Below are 16,521 nucleotides of genomic sequence, written 5' to 3'. Positions count from 1 at the left end.
CCTCCCTCTCTCTCTCTCTCTCTACCCCCCCACCTCTGCCAGTCCTGGGGCTTGAACTCAGGACCTGGGCACTGTCCCAGTACTTTTTTTGCTCAAGGCTGGCACTCTACCACTTGAACCACAGCACCACTTCCAGCTTTTTCTGTGTCTGTGGTGCTGAGGAATGGAACCCAGGGCTTCATGCACGCTAGGCGAGCGCTCCACCACTGAGCACAGTCCCAGCCTTCTGTGTCTCCTTGTCCCGCTCCCTCTATCTTCTCTCCCCGGTTCTCTGGGCTTCCATCATTTCCTGCATCTTTCTCTCCTTCCCCCCCCCCCCCCCCCAACTACCTCAAAACTCCTGAAGCCAACTTCAGCTGGCTTCACCCCCAGTAACTTTCCCCGGAGGCTGCCGCAAGCCCAAGCCCAGCGTTCTTGCAGGGACTCTGGCTTTCAGAGCTACAGTTGGTGGGAAAGAACGACTCTGCGGAGGGTGTTTTTGTTTTATGAGTTTTAGGAGCGGGTGTATTTTCATTGGGGGGAGCTCAGGTCATTTTTCCCCCTTGGCAATTGTACAGTGATCTTTTGCAAAAATCTGGCCTTACCTGGTGGTCACCAGCGACAGACCAGCACTCGCTCCACTGGGTGACATGCTTAGAGAGCCTTTACACCAGCACCACGCCTTTACGGCCACGGAGAGTTGTTTGTTTCTGCACATCGGGGCTGAGGCTTCACTCCATCTCCACGCTCTGAGCCAGTCACCAGGTTGGCACAGCCAGACTTCCCAAAGGGATGGGGAGACTGAGCCCAGACGGGAGCTTCTTCACAGATTCTCACACACGGGAGTTGTGGGGGGCGGGGGGTTATTTTTTATTTTTGCCAGTAAGTGGGACTTGAACTCAGGGCCTGGGTGCTATTCCTTAGCTTTATTGCTCAAGGCTGGTTTTCTACTACTTGAGCCATAGCTCCACTTCCAGCTTTTTTACTGGTTCATTGGAGATAATGTGTCTCATGGACTTTCCTGCCCAGGCTGGCTTTGAACCTCGGTCCTCAGATCGTAGCCTCCTGAGTAGCCAGCTCACAGCCTGTGCTGGCAGAGCACCATTCCCTGCTGTCTGGCTGCCTCTGTCCTTCCCGGGGTGGTGACGGGCACGCTCGGTTCAGGAGCTTCCTGGTGTGGAAGTTGGAGATGCAGCTCTCTGCTCAGGACACGACCTCCTTCAGAACGGGCTGATCCGGTGCCACACAGGCTGCCCTCCCAAGTTCACAGAACCAGGCAAAGCCAGCTGGCTGGTGGAGAGTTCCCAGGGCCCAGGCACAGCAGCGTCAGGGTGCCTGGCTGAGCCGCTGGCTCCAGCTCTGTTGTCCGGGCTGCTTTTCTAGAACTTGGCTTCTGCATCTCCCATGAGGCATGGCCGTCTTTGCCCCTTGCTGACCCAAGAGATGCCAGGGCCCTGTCCCTAGGGCCAACAAATGAACTCCTGCGCCGAGGTGCCCAAGGGCCGCTCAAGGTCATGCGTACCTGGACTCAAGGTCATCTGTGTGTGTGGGGGGTGGATTCAACGCATTAGGGCCTCCCACGGGACCGCTGAGACTGCTGGAGGCCAGCCCCCAGCCCCAGCCCAGGCCAGCTCTCTCCATGATGGCCTTCATCCACCCCTGCCTACGACTAGCACCATCCTTCTGTCTGGATGGCGGCGTCCCTGTCGCGTCTTTTTTTTTTTTTGTACCAGTCTTGGAGCTTGAACTCAAGCCTGGGCACTGTCCCTGAGGTTTTTTGCTCAAGGCTAGCATACCAACACTTGCGCTACAGCTCTTCTTGCAGCTGCTGCTGCTGTTGCTGCTGCTGCCGCTACTCCTCCTCCTCCTCTTCTTTTTGTGCTAATCCTGGGGTTTGAACTGGGGGGGGGAGAGGGGGGAAGGGCCCTGAGCTGCTTTTGCCCAAGGCTAGCGCTCTATCACTTGAGCCACAGCTCCACTTCCTGCTTTTTCTGTGATTAATTGGAGAGAAGAGTTTCATGGACTTTCCTGAGCTCAGCAGCTCAGTCCTCAGACCTCAGCCTCCTGAGTAGCTAGGGTGACAGGCGTGAGCCACTGGCACCCAGCTTTTTTTTTGGTACTAAGGATTGAAGCCAGGATGTATCATCTGAGGCAAGCGCTTTGCCACTGAGCTGCATCCTGCCCTTCTTTCTGCTTTGTGGTGCTTCATTGCTGTTTGCTTGCTTGCTTTTTGACATGGCCTTGGACTTGAGATTCTTCTGCCTCACCTCCAGAGTGCTGGGATTACAAGCATGTACCACCATGCTTGGCGCAGGACGAACTTAACACAGGTCAAGGATTCTTCCTTCCTAGTTTGATGGGGACCAGAGGAAAGAGCAAAAAGCACAAAAGAGCAAATCTGTTGTTTTTGTTTCACATGTGCATACGTTTTCATACAAATAGCTTCTTCCAAGGAGCAAATGTACTTTAAAAATGAGACAGAATTGCCTAGTGGTGAAAGGTCCTGGTTCACCAGAAAGCAGCCTCCTCTCCCTAGAACACTGGAGGGGGGTCCTGTGCACCCCGCCCCGCCCATCTGGAGGGAGGAGCTGGCCGCTCAGGCAGGGGACAAAGGTCTCCTGAGAGGCCAGGGGCACCGGGGACACATCCTGTCCTTTGCAGAACCACAAGACACCCCTCACTGAGGCAGGCGCCACGCAGCTTCTCATCTGGTGGAAAAAGGCTCGTTCTGACTACGGTCTGTGCTTCCAGCACATTCTTTTGATTATCTGCAGTGGTGGCAAAACATTGTCAAAATGAAAACATTGATTTCTGAAAGCAGCTGAGGCTGTTGGCAGCCAAGTCTGGTGACGAGCCTGATTGCGTAATGGGAATGCTGTGCTTTGAGGCTGCTAAAGAGGCGAGGCGCGCCCCAGGGCTGCCCGGCCACGGGGCCACGCCACGGCAGCCCCTGAGCACCTGAAACCTGGCTGGGGAACACAGGTAGACCTGGAACAGGCTTTGAACATGTAAAATACCAGCTGGGCACGGTACAGCATGCCTGCAATCCCGGGACTTGGAAGCTGGCCGGGCACCTGTGCCTCCCAGCTGTAACCCAGGCTACTCGGGAGGCTGAGATCTGAGGGTCTCAGTTGGAAGACTGTCCAGGCAGAAAGTCCGTGAGACTCTTATCTGCAGTTAACCACCAAAAGACCGGAAGTGAAGCTGTGGCTCAAGTGGTAGAGCACTAGCCTTGAGTGGAAAAAGCTAAGGGACAGCACCAAGGCCATGAGTTCAGGTCCCAAGACCAGCTCGTTTTGTTTTTTTTTTTTAAGTTTCGCTTCTACTGAATGCATGTCAAGTTTTCAACAAGCAGCCACTGGGAGTCAGACCGTCATAAGCTGAGACCAGGTCTCCGGTTGCCACGGAAGCTTTCCAACCTGGCCTCCCTGACCGGCCTCGCTGCGGCCAGTGCCCCGGGCATCTCCTCCTCTTGTCCTTTTCCCTGGAGCTGGTCGGGGATCACCACACTAATTTCCGGGTCTGCTCTGGGTAGAGCTGGAACCTGTGTTTCCTGAAGTCTCTGGGAGCCCAGGGTCCACCAGTGCTCCCCGCCCTGCCTTCCAGCAGACCAGAGCCCATTCCCGCTCCTCCTTCTCAGCACCTGTCATGGGCAGGGCTGCTGGGAGTCAGAGCTGAAACTCTTCCCGTTTCTCAGTTCTTTGCTTCCTCCTGTCTGAGGTTTACTTTCCCTGATTGGGGTTGTGACTGGGATACAGTGACTTCTAGCAGTTCTTAGCACAGGCTGCGTCCCGAACCTCTTGTTTCTCGTCTTCTTCTCATTTCCCTTTTGCCAGTCCTGGGGCCTGGGCACTGTACCTGAGCTTTTTTTGCTTAAGGCTAGCGCTCTACCACTTGAGCCACAGCGCCACATGGGTTTTTGTTTTGTTTTAATTTTTATTTTTAGATCATGTTTTATTGAGATTGACGACATGTATTTCACAAATTTCACAGTATTGTGGAATAATGATAACTTAGTTGAAGTCACAAACACGTTTTAACCTTCACAAGGCAAATTGTCATTAGCATGGTCTATAAAGTTTGTGAATTCTATAAACTTTGAGAATACAACTATTTCTTCCAAATCGGGTCACTTATGGTGGTGTGTGTGTGTGTGTGTGTGTGTGTATGGTTAATTGAAGAGTCTCGTGGACTTTGCTACCTTGACTGGCTTTTTTTTGTCGTTGTTGTTGGCTGTGGGGCTTGAACTCTGGGCTTGACCCCAGTCTCTCCATTTCCTTCCTCTCCCCTCGCAGATCTTGAAGAGCCCCGCCCGGGCCACAGCACACAGAGGATGGAAATGTGCACCCAGCAATGTCTCTGGGCCGCCTCCTTCGCCGGGCCTCCTCCAAAGCCTCGGACCTCCTGACCCTCTCCCCCGGTGGCGGTGGGGGCCCCCCCTCGGTCCTAGATGGGGAGATTATCTACTCCAAGAACAATGTCTGCGTGCACCCCCCTGAGGGGCTGCAGGGGCTGGGGGAGCACCACCCAGGTGAGGCGGGAGGGGGGCCTGGGGCTGGAGGTCCTGGGGGGGGGAGGCCTGGGACCAGAGGTCCTGGGGGGGGCAGGCCTGGGGCTGGAGGTCCTGGGGGGGGGAGGTCTGGGGCTGGAGGTCCTGGGGGGGGGAAGCCTCAAGGTTGGGAGTAGGGGGGCAGAAATTTCCAGGAAATCGCTGGTCCTGTTTGCTTGTGCTGGGGCTGTCACCCTATGAGAATTAAGGAGCAGAACTCCCCACTGGGAGTGGGGACGGGGAGGGGACCTGGCCACTCTGCCTGGAGTCCTAGTCACCTGCAGCCACCACTGGGGTGGAATGAAATGTTCTGGGGTGCTGGGGGGGAGGTGTCCCTTGAGATATTGTCACCATTTGTGAACCCCAGGGAGACGACTTGGTTCTGTATTTACAGGGCTGGCCATGTTCCAAGTCAGGGCACGGTGCCACAGCTAACTATAGCTTATAGGGAATGTCCCCCAAACCGAAGGGTCCTGGCCAGCCCCTCAGCCTCTGCCCTGAGTTGGAACAGAAGTTGTGTGTGTGTGTATGTGCACATGCACGTGAACTCAGGGCTTGAGCACTGTCCCTTAGTTTTTTCACTGAAGACTAGTGCTCTACCACTTGAGCCACAGCTCTACTTTTGGTAGTTAATGGGAGGTAAGAGTCTCATAGACTTTCCTGCCCAGGCTGGTTTCAAACCGTGATCCTCAGACCTCAGCCTCCTGAGCTGGGGATGACAGGCGTGAGCCACCGGAAGTCTTCACAGTCCCTTGTCCCCTGGCAGTGACTGGGCCAGTCAGTGGCTTGCTTTATTCCTCCAGCACTGGGCTTGTTTTGCACAGCCCTGGCCCTCGGGTGGATGGGACACAGCTGGCAGGGCTGGCAGCTCCAGCCGTACGTTGCCAGGCCGTGTGGGGGCACAGGCAGCCCCCAGGAAGCCTGGCCACCGCCGGGGCTGCCCAAGGTGCGGCGGGGGTGCAGCGGAGGTCCTCACAGATGTCCGAGTATTTTCTCACTTAGTTCTTTATCCAGTTATTTATGGACAGTCTCCCTCTGTAGCCCACGCTGGCCTCAACGGGAGATCTTCCTGCCTCGGCCTCCTGGTGGCTGGAATGGCCGGTGAGACACCACACCTTGTGATCAGTGTTTAAAGTGAGGGGTGCCGGTGAGCCCTGAGCGCCTCACTGCAGTTCAGGGGAGTCCTGGATAAGTAAGCTAGGAAGCAAGGAAAAAAATTCAAAGCTAATGAAGTGCTACATGTTGGTGGCTCACACCTGTCATCCCAGCTACTCAGGAGGCTGAGATCTGAGGATCATGATTCAAAGCCAGCCTGGGCAGAAAGTCCAGGGAACTCTCATCTCCAATGAACCACCAGAAAACTGGAAATGGAGCTGTGGCTCAAGTGGTAGAGCACAAGCCTTGAGCAAAAGAGCTCAGGGACAGTGCCTAGGCCCTGAGTTCAAGCCCCTCAACCATCACCACCGAATCTAATGAAGAGTATGTGTCAGGCCCTCCTTCCTGGGTGTTTCGGGCCCTGACTGCCAGGTGCAGGATCAGCACCGCCCACCTGGAAGCAAGGGAACCCCAGGTCCAGTCCTGGCTCTCTCCTCCTACCTGCTGCTTCCTTGAATGCAGACACCCGGGAGGGCTGGGAATTCAGGGTGGCCTGAAAGGGGCTGGCACTGCTCCTAGGCCCTGTGCGCAGTGGGCTCAGCATTTGTGTGGCGGGGGTGGGGAGTGTGTGTGGGGGGGGTGGGGAGTGTGTGTGGGGGTGGGGAGTGTGTGTGTGGCGGTGGGGAGTGTGTGTGGGGGGGAGTGTGGGGGGGGAGTGGGGGGGTGGGGAGTGTGTGGGGGGGGGTGGGGAGTGTGTGGGGGGGTGGGGAGTGTGTGTGTGTGGGAGATGGGGAGTGTGTGTGGGGGGTGGGGAGTGTGTGTGGGGGGGAGTGTGTGGGGGGAATGTGGGGGGGTGGGGAGTGTGTGTGGTGGATGGGGAGTGTGTGGGGGGGAGTGTGTGGGGGGGAGTGTGTGTGGGGGATGGGGAGTGTGTGTGTGTAGGGGGGGAGTGTGTGGGGGGGTGGGGAGTGTGTGTGTGTGGGGGGAGTGGGGGGGGAGTGTGTGTGGGGGGGATGGGGAGTGTGTGTGGGGGGGGGGAGTGTGTGGGGGGGGTGGGGAGTGTGTGGGGGGGAGTGGGGGGGGAGTGTGGGGGTTGGGGAGTGTGGGGGGGGGTGGGGAGTGTGGGGGGGGGTGGGGAGTGTGTGGGGGGGAGTGGGGGGGGAGTGGGGGGGGGTGGGGAGTGTGTGTGGGGGATGGGGAGTGTGTGTGGCGGGGGTGGGGGTCTGTTGTAAAATACCCAGAATGACAGGAGGTTCCGGGGGAAGCGCTGCGTTGTGTTCCCGATGACCTGAGGAAAGGTCAGGGAAGAAGATTCCTGCTTCATCCAGATCCCAGAGCCATGTGAAAGAGGGTGGGGAATTGCTCAGCTCCCCGTGGCTCATAGGCACAGCTGGCAAAGGCTTTCCAACCTTTCTGGGCCCAGGAGCTCGACGGGAGCGCAGGATCCAAGGGATGTGGCCTGGGGCACAGATTCTGCCAGAGGCCGGGCTCAGCCAGAGGTAGCTGGTCTGGCGACAGGTGCCATAGCCCGGGAATTGGGAGAGCCTGGGACAGCTTAGGGCTGCATTGGGAGACCCTGCCCCTCCCAGCCTGAGCAAGCACCCCGTGAGGCTAGTCTCAGAGATCCTCATCAATAAACAGCTCCGTCCTTCACACCTGCCCTGGAGAAATACCCAGAATGCATAGCAGAAGGGAGCAGGCCCGGCGCTGCCCAGCCTGGATGTGTTCCTGTGACACAGATGTCAAATCCCCACCTGCATCCCTTCTTAGACCGCTGGACCACTGGACTGGCAAGGCCAGTCTAGACCTGGGGGGCTGGCCCCAGGCCTGGCAGGTGTGTGTGTGTGTGCATGCAAGCATGTGTGTGTGCTCAGAGCACACCGGAGCATAGATTCATGCCAGGCTCATCTCGGTCCCTGAGGTATTCTGTTGGGGGCCGACAACAGCTGGAGCTGGCTGCTTCATGTGGTCTCCATGGAAACGGCCAGAGGTCTCCACGGGGCTTCCCGCAGCCTGCCAGCCCCCCTCACCTCCCATCCTGTGACTCCCCGCAGGGTACCTGGGCCTGTACATGGAGAAGGACGAGCTCCTGGGGGCCACGCTCATCCTGGCGTGGGTCCCCAACTCTCGCATCGAGAGGCAGGACGAGGAGGCCCTGCGCTACGTCACCCCCGACAGCTCCCCCGTGCACAAGGCGCCCCGCCCCTGGCGCCGGCGCACGCCCAGCTCCGGGACCCCGCACCAGCCTGCCCTCATGGAACAGAGGCCCTCCCTGACCCCCAAGGAGGAGGAGATCCTGGTGGTGAGCCAGAGTGCCCAGGATGCAGTGCCCATCAGCCCATCCCCCGAGGAGGGGGAGCGGCTGGGCCAGGGCCTGGGAGCCGAGGGCCCCCACAGCGACTCTGGAATCTTGTCCGCGGTCAGCTCACAGGATGGGACGGAGGACGGCCCAGAGCCTCGGCTTGAGGCCGGGGAGGAGGAGGGCTCCTTGGAGCTTTCGGCCGATGGTGTGAGCAGGGACAGCTCCTTTGACTCGGACTCCGATGCCTTCTCTTCACCCTTCTGCCTTTCGCCCATCAGCGCCGCCCTGGCGGAGGGCAGTGGCCCTGCGTTCCTGGAGAGCGAGGGCAGGTGAGTTCCTCATTCACAGTGGGATTCCTGCAGTCATCTCTTCCAGCAGCTTCGCTCAGCCCTCTGGGCACATGACCTGGCCCACTGAGGCTTCGCCCATCTGCCAGCTTAGAGGCGGCCCCTGAGCAGCAGGGGGTGCTGGCTCTGTGATGGGTGGCCGCAGGGGAGGGGGCCACTGTCGGGCCAGGACCGCCGGACATGGTCCTCTACCTGGCAGTGGTCCCCAAGGGGTGCATCTGGCAGGAGAGGCGTGTCTCGGCACCTGCCACCTGCACCTTCAGGTCCTGGGCTTGCAGCCGTGGTGTGTGCCAGCCCAGGGGTCCAGAGGATGCCCAGGACAGACCCCACATCCTCTGCTCTGGGTGTAGTTGGTGGTGCGTGTTCAGTTCTGGAAGATGATGGTCATCGCAGACCGTGGTCATGAATGGCTGAGCTCACGTGTGCAGCGCCCACAGCTGAGCATTGCGGGCCCTGGGGTCAGCAGGCCGTCCACTCTGTCTCTAGGCTTTCCGTACCCCAGGTCCAGTGTAGGTCCCAGAACTCAGCCTTGCTCAGAGGAGAGGGAGGCTCAGACCAAGGCTAGTGCTCTACCACTTGAGCCATACCTCCACTTCCCATTCTTTCCTGGCTAATTGAAGAGTGATTCGGTTATGTCTGCCCCAGCTGGCTTTGAACCATAATCCTTAGATTTCAGCCTCTTCATAAACTAGGATTACAGGCGTGAGCCACCGGCACCTGCTCCAGCTGGGTCTTATCTAGGGCTGGAGTGCAGTCCGGTGAAGGGCCGTGGACAGACAGTAATAGCCTTTCCTGCTGTGGCAGAGGAATTCAAGATGGACGCTGTCCGCAGAGGGCAGAGCTCTGGTGTTCTGGCCTCGGCCGGCGCTCCCCCTGGTGGTGTCTGAAGGTGTCTGGGTGCCCAGGGCCCAGGTGAGACAAATGATGTCCTGGGCTATCCCTTCGCTCTTCCCCCCAGAGGTGGGGGCACAGCCCTCCGTCCGGGCTGGGAATGAGGCCGGGGGACCCCGGTCTGAGCCCCCACCCTGGCTGTTCACCCGACAGCCACACCCTGTCGGGAGATCACACCCATGTAACTCAGCCTGGCATCAGCAGATCTTGAGCTCTCCGAGGGTTTCCCATTGTAGGGGACTTGCAAACCCCTCCATGGGGGCTCTGCGGGGAGGGGACGGTGTCCTGGACAGTGGAGCTTTGCTCCACGGGGCTGCATTGTACCCAGGACGGCTCTCCCAGTCAGAGTTCGGACCTCCTAACCTCAGGGGGTAGGGCAGGGAGGCTCAGGGCCCCTCTAGTGGCAGAGCTGGAGAGGTACAAGCTGAGTAGCTGGTCCTGCCGGGCTGCAGGAACAGTTTCCACCCCCCCACCCCCCCCCCAGGACTGCAGAGCCCCCTGATGCTTCCTTGTTTGGCAAGTAGCTCAGAGGCCACTGAGTGGTTAAAAGCAACGAAGTGTCCCCTGTGCTGTCTAGTTTGGGTGCTGCCTGTGGAAGCCTGACTTGCAGGCCCTCCCTTGAGTCTCCAGCACAGCAGTGGCCTGGGAATCGGAGCCAAAGAGCAACACAGGCCTCCTTGGGCTGGGGTGGGGGGGGGGGGGGAGTCGCCTCAGACCGTCATAGCGGCCCCCTGCCCTCCAGCATATCGGGGCCCAAGGCTCTGGTCCGGTCTCAGAGGCCCTGCCGTGGGGTGGTGCTGGGCTTCGTGGAGGAGGAGAGACATCCTGCCACCCCTCCTCTCCCGGAGCTCCTCCCAGGACCTCACATCACGGGAGGAGAAAGTTCACAAAGCCAGCACTGCCGGAAAGCAACCTGAATGCCACAGCAGTTCAGCAGGCCCATCCCTGACCCCTGACCTTCCCGTGCCTGGGCCAAGGACGGTCCTTGTGTGGGGTGCCTGTAAGGAGGGGGTGCATCTGCCTTCCCAGGGGGTTGGAGGCTCCCCCCCCCACACACACTGTGGAGCCTTGGTGGCCGCAGGTGGAATCCTGTCCTGAGGCCTGCACTGCAGGCATCAGAATCTGAGCAGACGCCTGTCAGTCATCCTCGCTGCCGAGGAGGCTGACATCTGAGGATCCAGGTTCAAAGCCAGTCTGGACAAGAAAGTCCCTAAGACTCTTTATTTCCAAGTAGCCACTAAAAAGTCAGAGTAGAGGTGTGGCTCACGTGGTAGAGCACCAGCAAAGGGCTTCGGCCAAGCTGAACATGGTCCTAGCCACTGGCCCCACCCACTGCTGCGCCGCCAGCGTGCGTGCGTGCGTGCGTGCGTGTGCAGCTGAGCCTCAGGACGTTTCCCCTTACGTGGCATCCATCAGCATAAACAAACAGCACCTGTGGCCGTAGCGGGGCTGAGCTGTGGGGTAGACAGACAGGTGGAAAGGAAGGTATATGTGCTCGAACGGCCACGAGAGTGCGGCTGTGAGGCAGTGTGTCTTTTTTATACATCTGTCTCTCTTTTTGCAATTAGGTTAATCTTTCGATGAATGTCAGGTTTTGTTTTGGGCAGTGCTGGGGCTTAAACTCAGGCAAGTGTTCCATCTCTTTTTTATTTTGGTCTTGGGGCCTGAACTCTGGGCCTGGGCGCTGTCCCTCAGCTCTTCAGCTCAAGGTGAGCGCTCTACCACTTGAGCCACAGCGCCACTCCAGTCTTTTCTGCTTATGTGGTGCTGAGGAGTCGAACCCAGGGCCTCATGCACGCGAGGCAAGCACTCTACCACGGAGCCGCCTTCCCAGCCCCCGGATGTTCCACCTCTTGAACCACACTTGCAGCTTTTTGCCTTAGTTTGTTCTTGGGATCTTAAACTTCTTCCTTCAGATCTCGCCCCTCCTACCTGTGTCCCCTCAGTCGCTGGGATTACAGACGTGAGCTACCAAGTTTGGCTTGTTTGTTGAGACGGATGCTTGAGGCTAGCTTCTACCTTTAGTCCTTCCTCCGGGATACATAGCTGGGGTTGCAGGTGTGAGCCACCATACCTGACCAAAACAAACAAGAACAGCCCTGCACTCACCTGCGGTCTGGCTAGCCAATCCCGACAGTGGGGCTGGCGCTGCCGGCCCTTCTGTCCCCCGCAGTGGCCAGTCCCGTCCCCACGTGCTCAGCCTCTGTGGTGCTGCTGTCCCCAGGGGAAGGGGTGCTGGCCCCGGTGGAGGACAGCGGTCAGGGCTTCAGGTCCGGCTGGCAATGTCCTCTCCAGGGTTGCAGCCCCGTCCTGTGGTCTCTCCCTTGGAGACCCCATGTTGGCACAGGCTCAGGGTCCTGGTGCACCAGCCTTCCATCGTGGCTGGTGGGGGGGGGGGTTCAGTCCCAAGCAGTGCCCTGTTCCCAGCTGGCACCGTCTCCCTCATGCTGAAGGCCTGGCAGCCCTGGGCCGTCGGGGGCCCTCTGGGGGTTCTGTTTCCTGTAGGGGGTATCTGTAGGATGACCCTGGAGACCAGGGTCCCCTTCCAATACAGAACCTCCTGGGAACGTCTCCCTTGGAGAGCAGAGGGGAGAGGTGGACCCAGCGAGCGGCCCCTCCCTCGTGGGGGGCAGTGAGGAAGGACCACCCTGAACAGGCAGCAGAGGTCCAGGGCCTGAGGGTGAGCAGCTGGCCAGGTGGGTGCCCAGCGAGGGCTGGTCCTGTGCGGCAGGCAAGGGTACGTTAAAGATGCCTGTAGAGTGCATGGAGCGGATGAACACTATCTCACGTGCTTTCGCCTGGAGGAGGAGAAGGTCACTGGGGTCAGCTCTGGCTGAGTGACAATGGCCTTCTCCAGCATCGGTGATTGGGCCCCACGCCCCGTGATACAGGGCCGGAGATGGCGGGAGAGGCGATGAAATGGGTGGCAGAGTGGGCCTGCACAGGACGGCAGGCAGCAGGGTACTGGGGTGCTGGGCACAGTCACAGCCTGCACAGGACGGCAGGCAGCAGGGTACTGGGCACAGTCACAGAGCCTGCACAGGACAGCAGGGAGCAGGGTACTGGGCACAGTCACAGAGCCTGCACAGGACAGCAGGGAGCAGGGTACTGGGGTACTGGGCACAGTCACAGAGCCTGCACAGGACGGCAGGCAGCAGGGTACTGGGGTACTGGGCACAGTCACAGAGCCTGCACAGGACAGCAGGGAGCAGGGTACTGGGGTACTGGGCACATTCACAGAGCCTGCACAGGACAGCAGGGAGCAGGGTACTGGGGTACTGGGCACAGTCACAGAGCCTGCACAGGACGGCAGGGAGCAGGGTACTGGGGTACTGGGCACAGTCACAGAGCCTGCACAGGACAGCAGGGAGCAGGGTACTGGGGTACTGGGCACAGTCACAGAGCCTGCACAGGACGGCAGGCAGCAGGGTACTGGGGTACTGGGCACAGTCACAGAGCCTGCACAGGACGGCAGGGAGCAGGGTACTGGGGTACTGGGCACAGTCACAGTGCCTGCACAGGATGGCAGGGAGCAGGGTACTGGGGTACTGGGCACAGTCACAGAGCCTGCACAGGACAGCAGGGAGCAGGGTACTGGGCACAGTCACAGAGCCTGCACAGGACAGCAGGGAGCAGGGTACTGGGGTACTGGGCACAGTCACAGAGCCTGCACAGGACGGCAGGCAGCAGGGTACTGGGGTACTGGGCACAGTCACAGAGCCTGCACAGGACAGCAGGGTACTGGGGTACTGGGCACAGTCACAGAGCCTGCACAGGACAGCAGGGAGCAGGGTACTGGGGTACTGGGCACAGTCACAGAGCCTGCACAGGACGGCAGGCAGCAGGGTACTGGGGTACTGGGCACAGTCACAGAGCCTGCACAGGACAGCAGGGAGCAGGGTACTGGGGTACTGGGCACAGTCACAGAGCCTGCACAGGACGGCAGGAAGCAGGGTACTGGGGTACTGGGCACAGTCACAGAGCCTGCACAGGACAGCAGGGAGCAGGGTACTGGGGTACTGGGCACAGTCACAGAGCCTGCACAGGACGGCAGGCAGCAGGGTACTGGGGTACTGGGCACAGTCACAGAGCCTGCACAGGACGGCAGGGAGCAGGGTACTGGGGTACTGGGCACAGTCACAGTGCCTGCACAGGATGGCAGGGAGCAGGGTACTGGGGTACTGGGCACAGTCACAGAGCCTGCACAGGACAGCAGGGAGCAGGGTACTGGGGTACTGGGCACAGTCACAGAGCCTGCACAGGACAGCAGGGAGCAGGGTACTGGGGTACTGGGCACAGTCACAGAGCCTGCACAGGACAGCAGGCAGCAGGGTACTGGGCACAGTCACAGAGCCTGCACAGGACGGCAGGCAGCAGGGTACTGGGGTACTGGGCACAGTCACAGAGCCTGCACAGGACGGCAGGCAGCAGGGTACTGGGCACAGTCACAGAGCCTGCACAGGACGGCAGGCAGCAGGGTACTGGGCACAGTCACAGAGCCTGCACAGGACGGCAGGCAGCAGGGTACTGGGCACAGTCACAGAGCCTGCACAGGACGGCAGGCAGCAGGGTACTGGGCACAGTCACAGAGCCTGCACAGGACGGCAGGCAGCAGGGTACTGGGCACAGTCACAGAGCCTGCACAGGACGGCAGGCAGCAGGGTACTGGGGTACTGGGTGCTGTCACAGTGGTCCAGGGTCCCCCCAGTTAGCACTACCCCGTAGTGGTGAAACAGGCCCCTCTAGGTGGCTTCCTGAGCAGCTGAGATCTCTTTTGTATATGGCAGTACTGGGGCTTGAACTCAGGGCTTTAGTGCTGTCCTTTAGCTTTGTTGCTCAAGGCAGATGCTCTACAACTTGAGCCACAACTTCACTTCCTGCTTTTTGCTGGTTGGAGGTAAGAACCCACAGACTTTCCTGCCTGAGCTGGCTTTGGCCCTTGATCCCCAGATCTTAGCCTTTTTTTTTTTTTTTTCTTTTTTTTAAATTAGCCATGGGGCTTGACCTCAAGGCCTGGTTGCTGTCCCTGAGCTTCTGTGCTCAAGGGATACTTTGAGCCACAGCTCCACTTCCAGTTTTCTGGTGGTTTATAGGCGATCAGAGTCTCATGGACTTTCCTGCCTGGCTGGCCTTGAACCTCAAACCTCAAACCAAGTAGCTAGGACTACAGGCATGAGCCAGCGCCTCAGGTGGGTGGACTTTGGTCCCTGCAGGATGGTTTTGGCAGACTCACATGCCCTTTGCTCCTCGCTGGCCCTCTTCCTCCATTGGCGGCTGAGCTCAGGAAGGATGGGAAGAAGGGAGGGGGAGCGGCAGTGGAGAGGGCAGGTGGGGGAGGAGGAATGAGCAGGGAAATGCCGGGACTGTGGGTATATTAGAAGGCCAGTGAGGAGCAGGGGTGGGGGGTGCTGGTGTTGGGGGGAGGCCCACCGCCCACCAGGGAGGGATCTTGGGATTGGAGTGATCAGGAGTCAGAGATGCGTCCTTGTCCCCCTGGAGCTCAGGGGCACGCCCTGAGCCAGCGGGTGCCCCAAGCCTCAGACACCCCCCAGGATGTCCTGGGGACCCCTGCCGCCCCTCTCGGGTCCCCAGCAGCGGGCTGCCGCTCCCCACGATCTGTTGTTTGGGTTTGTTTGTGCTTCGGTAACTGGGAGCTGAGATGTATTTCTTTAAAACACCCCATCGCTCGACACCCTGCAATCTGTTCTGGGCTGCCTTCGACTCATCTTGCCTTATGTTTCCACAAGGCTTGGCTCAGGCTCTGTGCGCGTCTCTCCCTCCCCCGCTCGCCCGCCCGGCACCGAGGTGGCCGGCCGGCTTCACCAGCTGCTCCCCCTGCCTGGAGGGTGGCTGACCCCGGGATCCCCGGGAAGCTGCCGTGGAAATGGCAGCGGCAGGTCTCAGCGCCACCGCTGGCCTGCGGCCCCCGGGTAGTCTAGAAACAGCCGGGAGGCCCTGCGGTCACCCAGAGGTCTCGTGCCAGGCCGGGGAGCTGGAGATGCCCAGGACAGCAGGGCCAGCAACTGGCTGCCACTAGCTCCAGGATCCGGGAGGAGCTGCCAAAGAATTCTGGACAGTGCCTGGCCCTTTGGTGTGCTACTTGCATACTTGTGTTTGGCACACACATGTACACACACACACACACACACACACACACACACACACACACACACACACGATGTTGGAAAGGGAGGGGCTGTGGGCTGGGCCAGGCGAAGCCCCAGGGGTCCAGTGGGGCCTCCAGCCTGGCTGCCAGATGCCCAGTTGGGAATCTGAGCCTGAACCTAAGATCCTGGGGGGGTGGAGCCCTGTGCCTCAGTCTCCCCATTGGGGAAATGGGACCGAGGGGAGGATGGAGTCAGAGGACACCTGGAGGCTCTGCACAGAGGCTCATGGTTGCCATGGTGACCAGACTTAAAAGTGGCGTGAGGGCTGTGGACAGGTGTCCAGAGCTGCAAGGCAGTGCAGAGAGGGAGCAATTTCATTCTGCTGTCCCTGGAAGTCAGAAGTCCACAATGAAGGCAGCTGCAGGGCTGAGCTCTGCTGGGTGAGGGGCATGCTGTAATCCCAGCCAAGGCAGCAGGATCACAGGTTCAAGGCCTACCTCGGCTACAGGTACAGCCTTGTCTCCATGTTGTTTTGTGTGTGTATTTCCCAGTTCATGGGCTTTACAGATAGACTGCAGGCATGGATATGGCCCCGTTGTATATGATTTTGTGTTTAGCCATGATTTTAACAAGTTAGTGTTGTGAAGTAACTGTAAAGTCCCAGAGATGTGAACATGTACAGGGGATCCCTTCCCCTGCCCCCTGCCCAGTACCTGCAGATAACATCCATCATAAAACCAAGCATGCAAAGCGGGTACTGGTGCTCATGCTTATAATCCTGGCTACTCAGGAACTGGAGATCTGAGGATAGAGGTTCACAGCCAGCCTGGGTAGGAGAGTCCATGAGACTCTGATCTCTAGTTAACCATTAAGAATCTGGGAATGGAGTTGCTGAGTGCTAGCCTGGAGCACAAAAGCTCAGGGACAGCAACCAGATCGTGAGTTCAAGCCCCAGGAAAGGAGAGTGGGCGCAGGCCTTTGGGTCTGCTGGATTATAGGTACCACCTCTCTGAATCCTGTCCCCACCCTGCAAGCTGCAGAGCCCAGGAGAGCCTCAAACCTTCCTGGCCTTACTGTCCCAGCTCCCGGCCCCAGCCCTGATCCCACTACGCTTCCCTGAGGGTGGCTTTCTTCAGTCAGCGTTAATCCCCTTAGCTTCATGCAGCTGGCATGTATGAGATCGGGCATGTGCATGCAAAGCAGTGTCCCTGGGTGGGGGTGGGTGCACCACCCTTTAAGGCCCACACAGCC

At 59.2% G+C, this 16,521-nt stretch overlaps 1 protein-coding gene across 3 annotated transcripts in view; it reads left to right on the top strand.

The window, feature by feature from the left end:
* Nucleotides 1-16,521, top strand: part of Tbc1d16 (TBC1 domain family member 16) — a 60,796-nt gene that overhangs the window by 6,521 nt on the left and 37,754 nt on the right. For all 3 annotated transcript variants that reach the window (XM_042670000.1, XM_042669999.1, XM_042669998.1), the window contains exons 2-3: nucleotides 4,275-4,510; nucleotides 7,678-8,254. In XM_042670000.1, the coding sequence (XP_042525934.1) occupies nucleotides 4,333-4,510; nucleotides 7,678-8,254 (755 nt within the window). In that variant the 5' untranslated portion in view covers nucleotides 4,275-4,332. The remainder of the gene's footprint in view (nucleotides 1-4,274; nucleotides 4,511-7,677; nucleotides 8,255-16,521) is intronic.

The sequence above is a fragment of the Dipodomys spectabilis genome, unplaced genomic scaffold (genome assembly GCF_019054845.1).
Source record: "Dipodomys spectabilis isolate Male_0828 unplaced genomic scaffold, ASM1905484v1 ptg000512l, whole genome shotgun sequence".
NCBI classification, from domain to species: Eukaryota; Metazoa; Chordata; class Mammalia; order Rodentia; family Heteromyidae; genus Dipodomys; species Dipodomys spectabilis.
The sequence above is the reverse complement of the archived record's forward strand: the minus strand, read 5'-3'. Positions and strand labels throughout refer to the sequence as shown.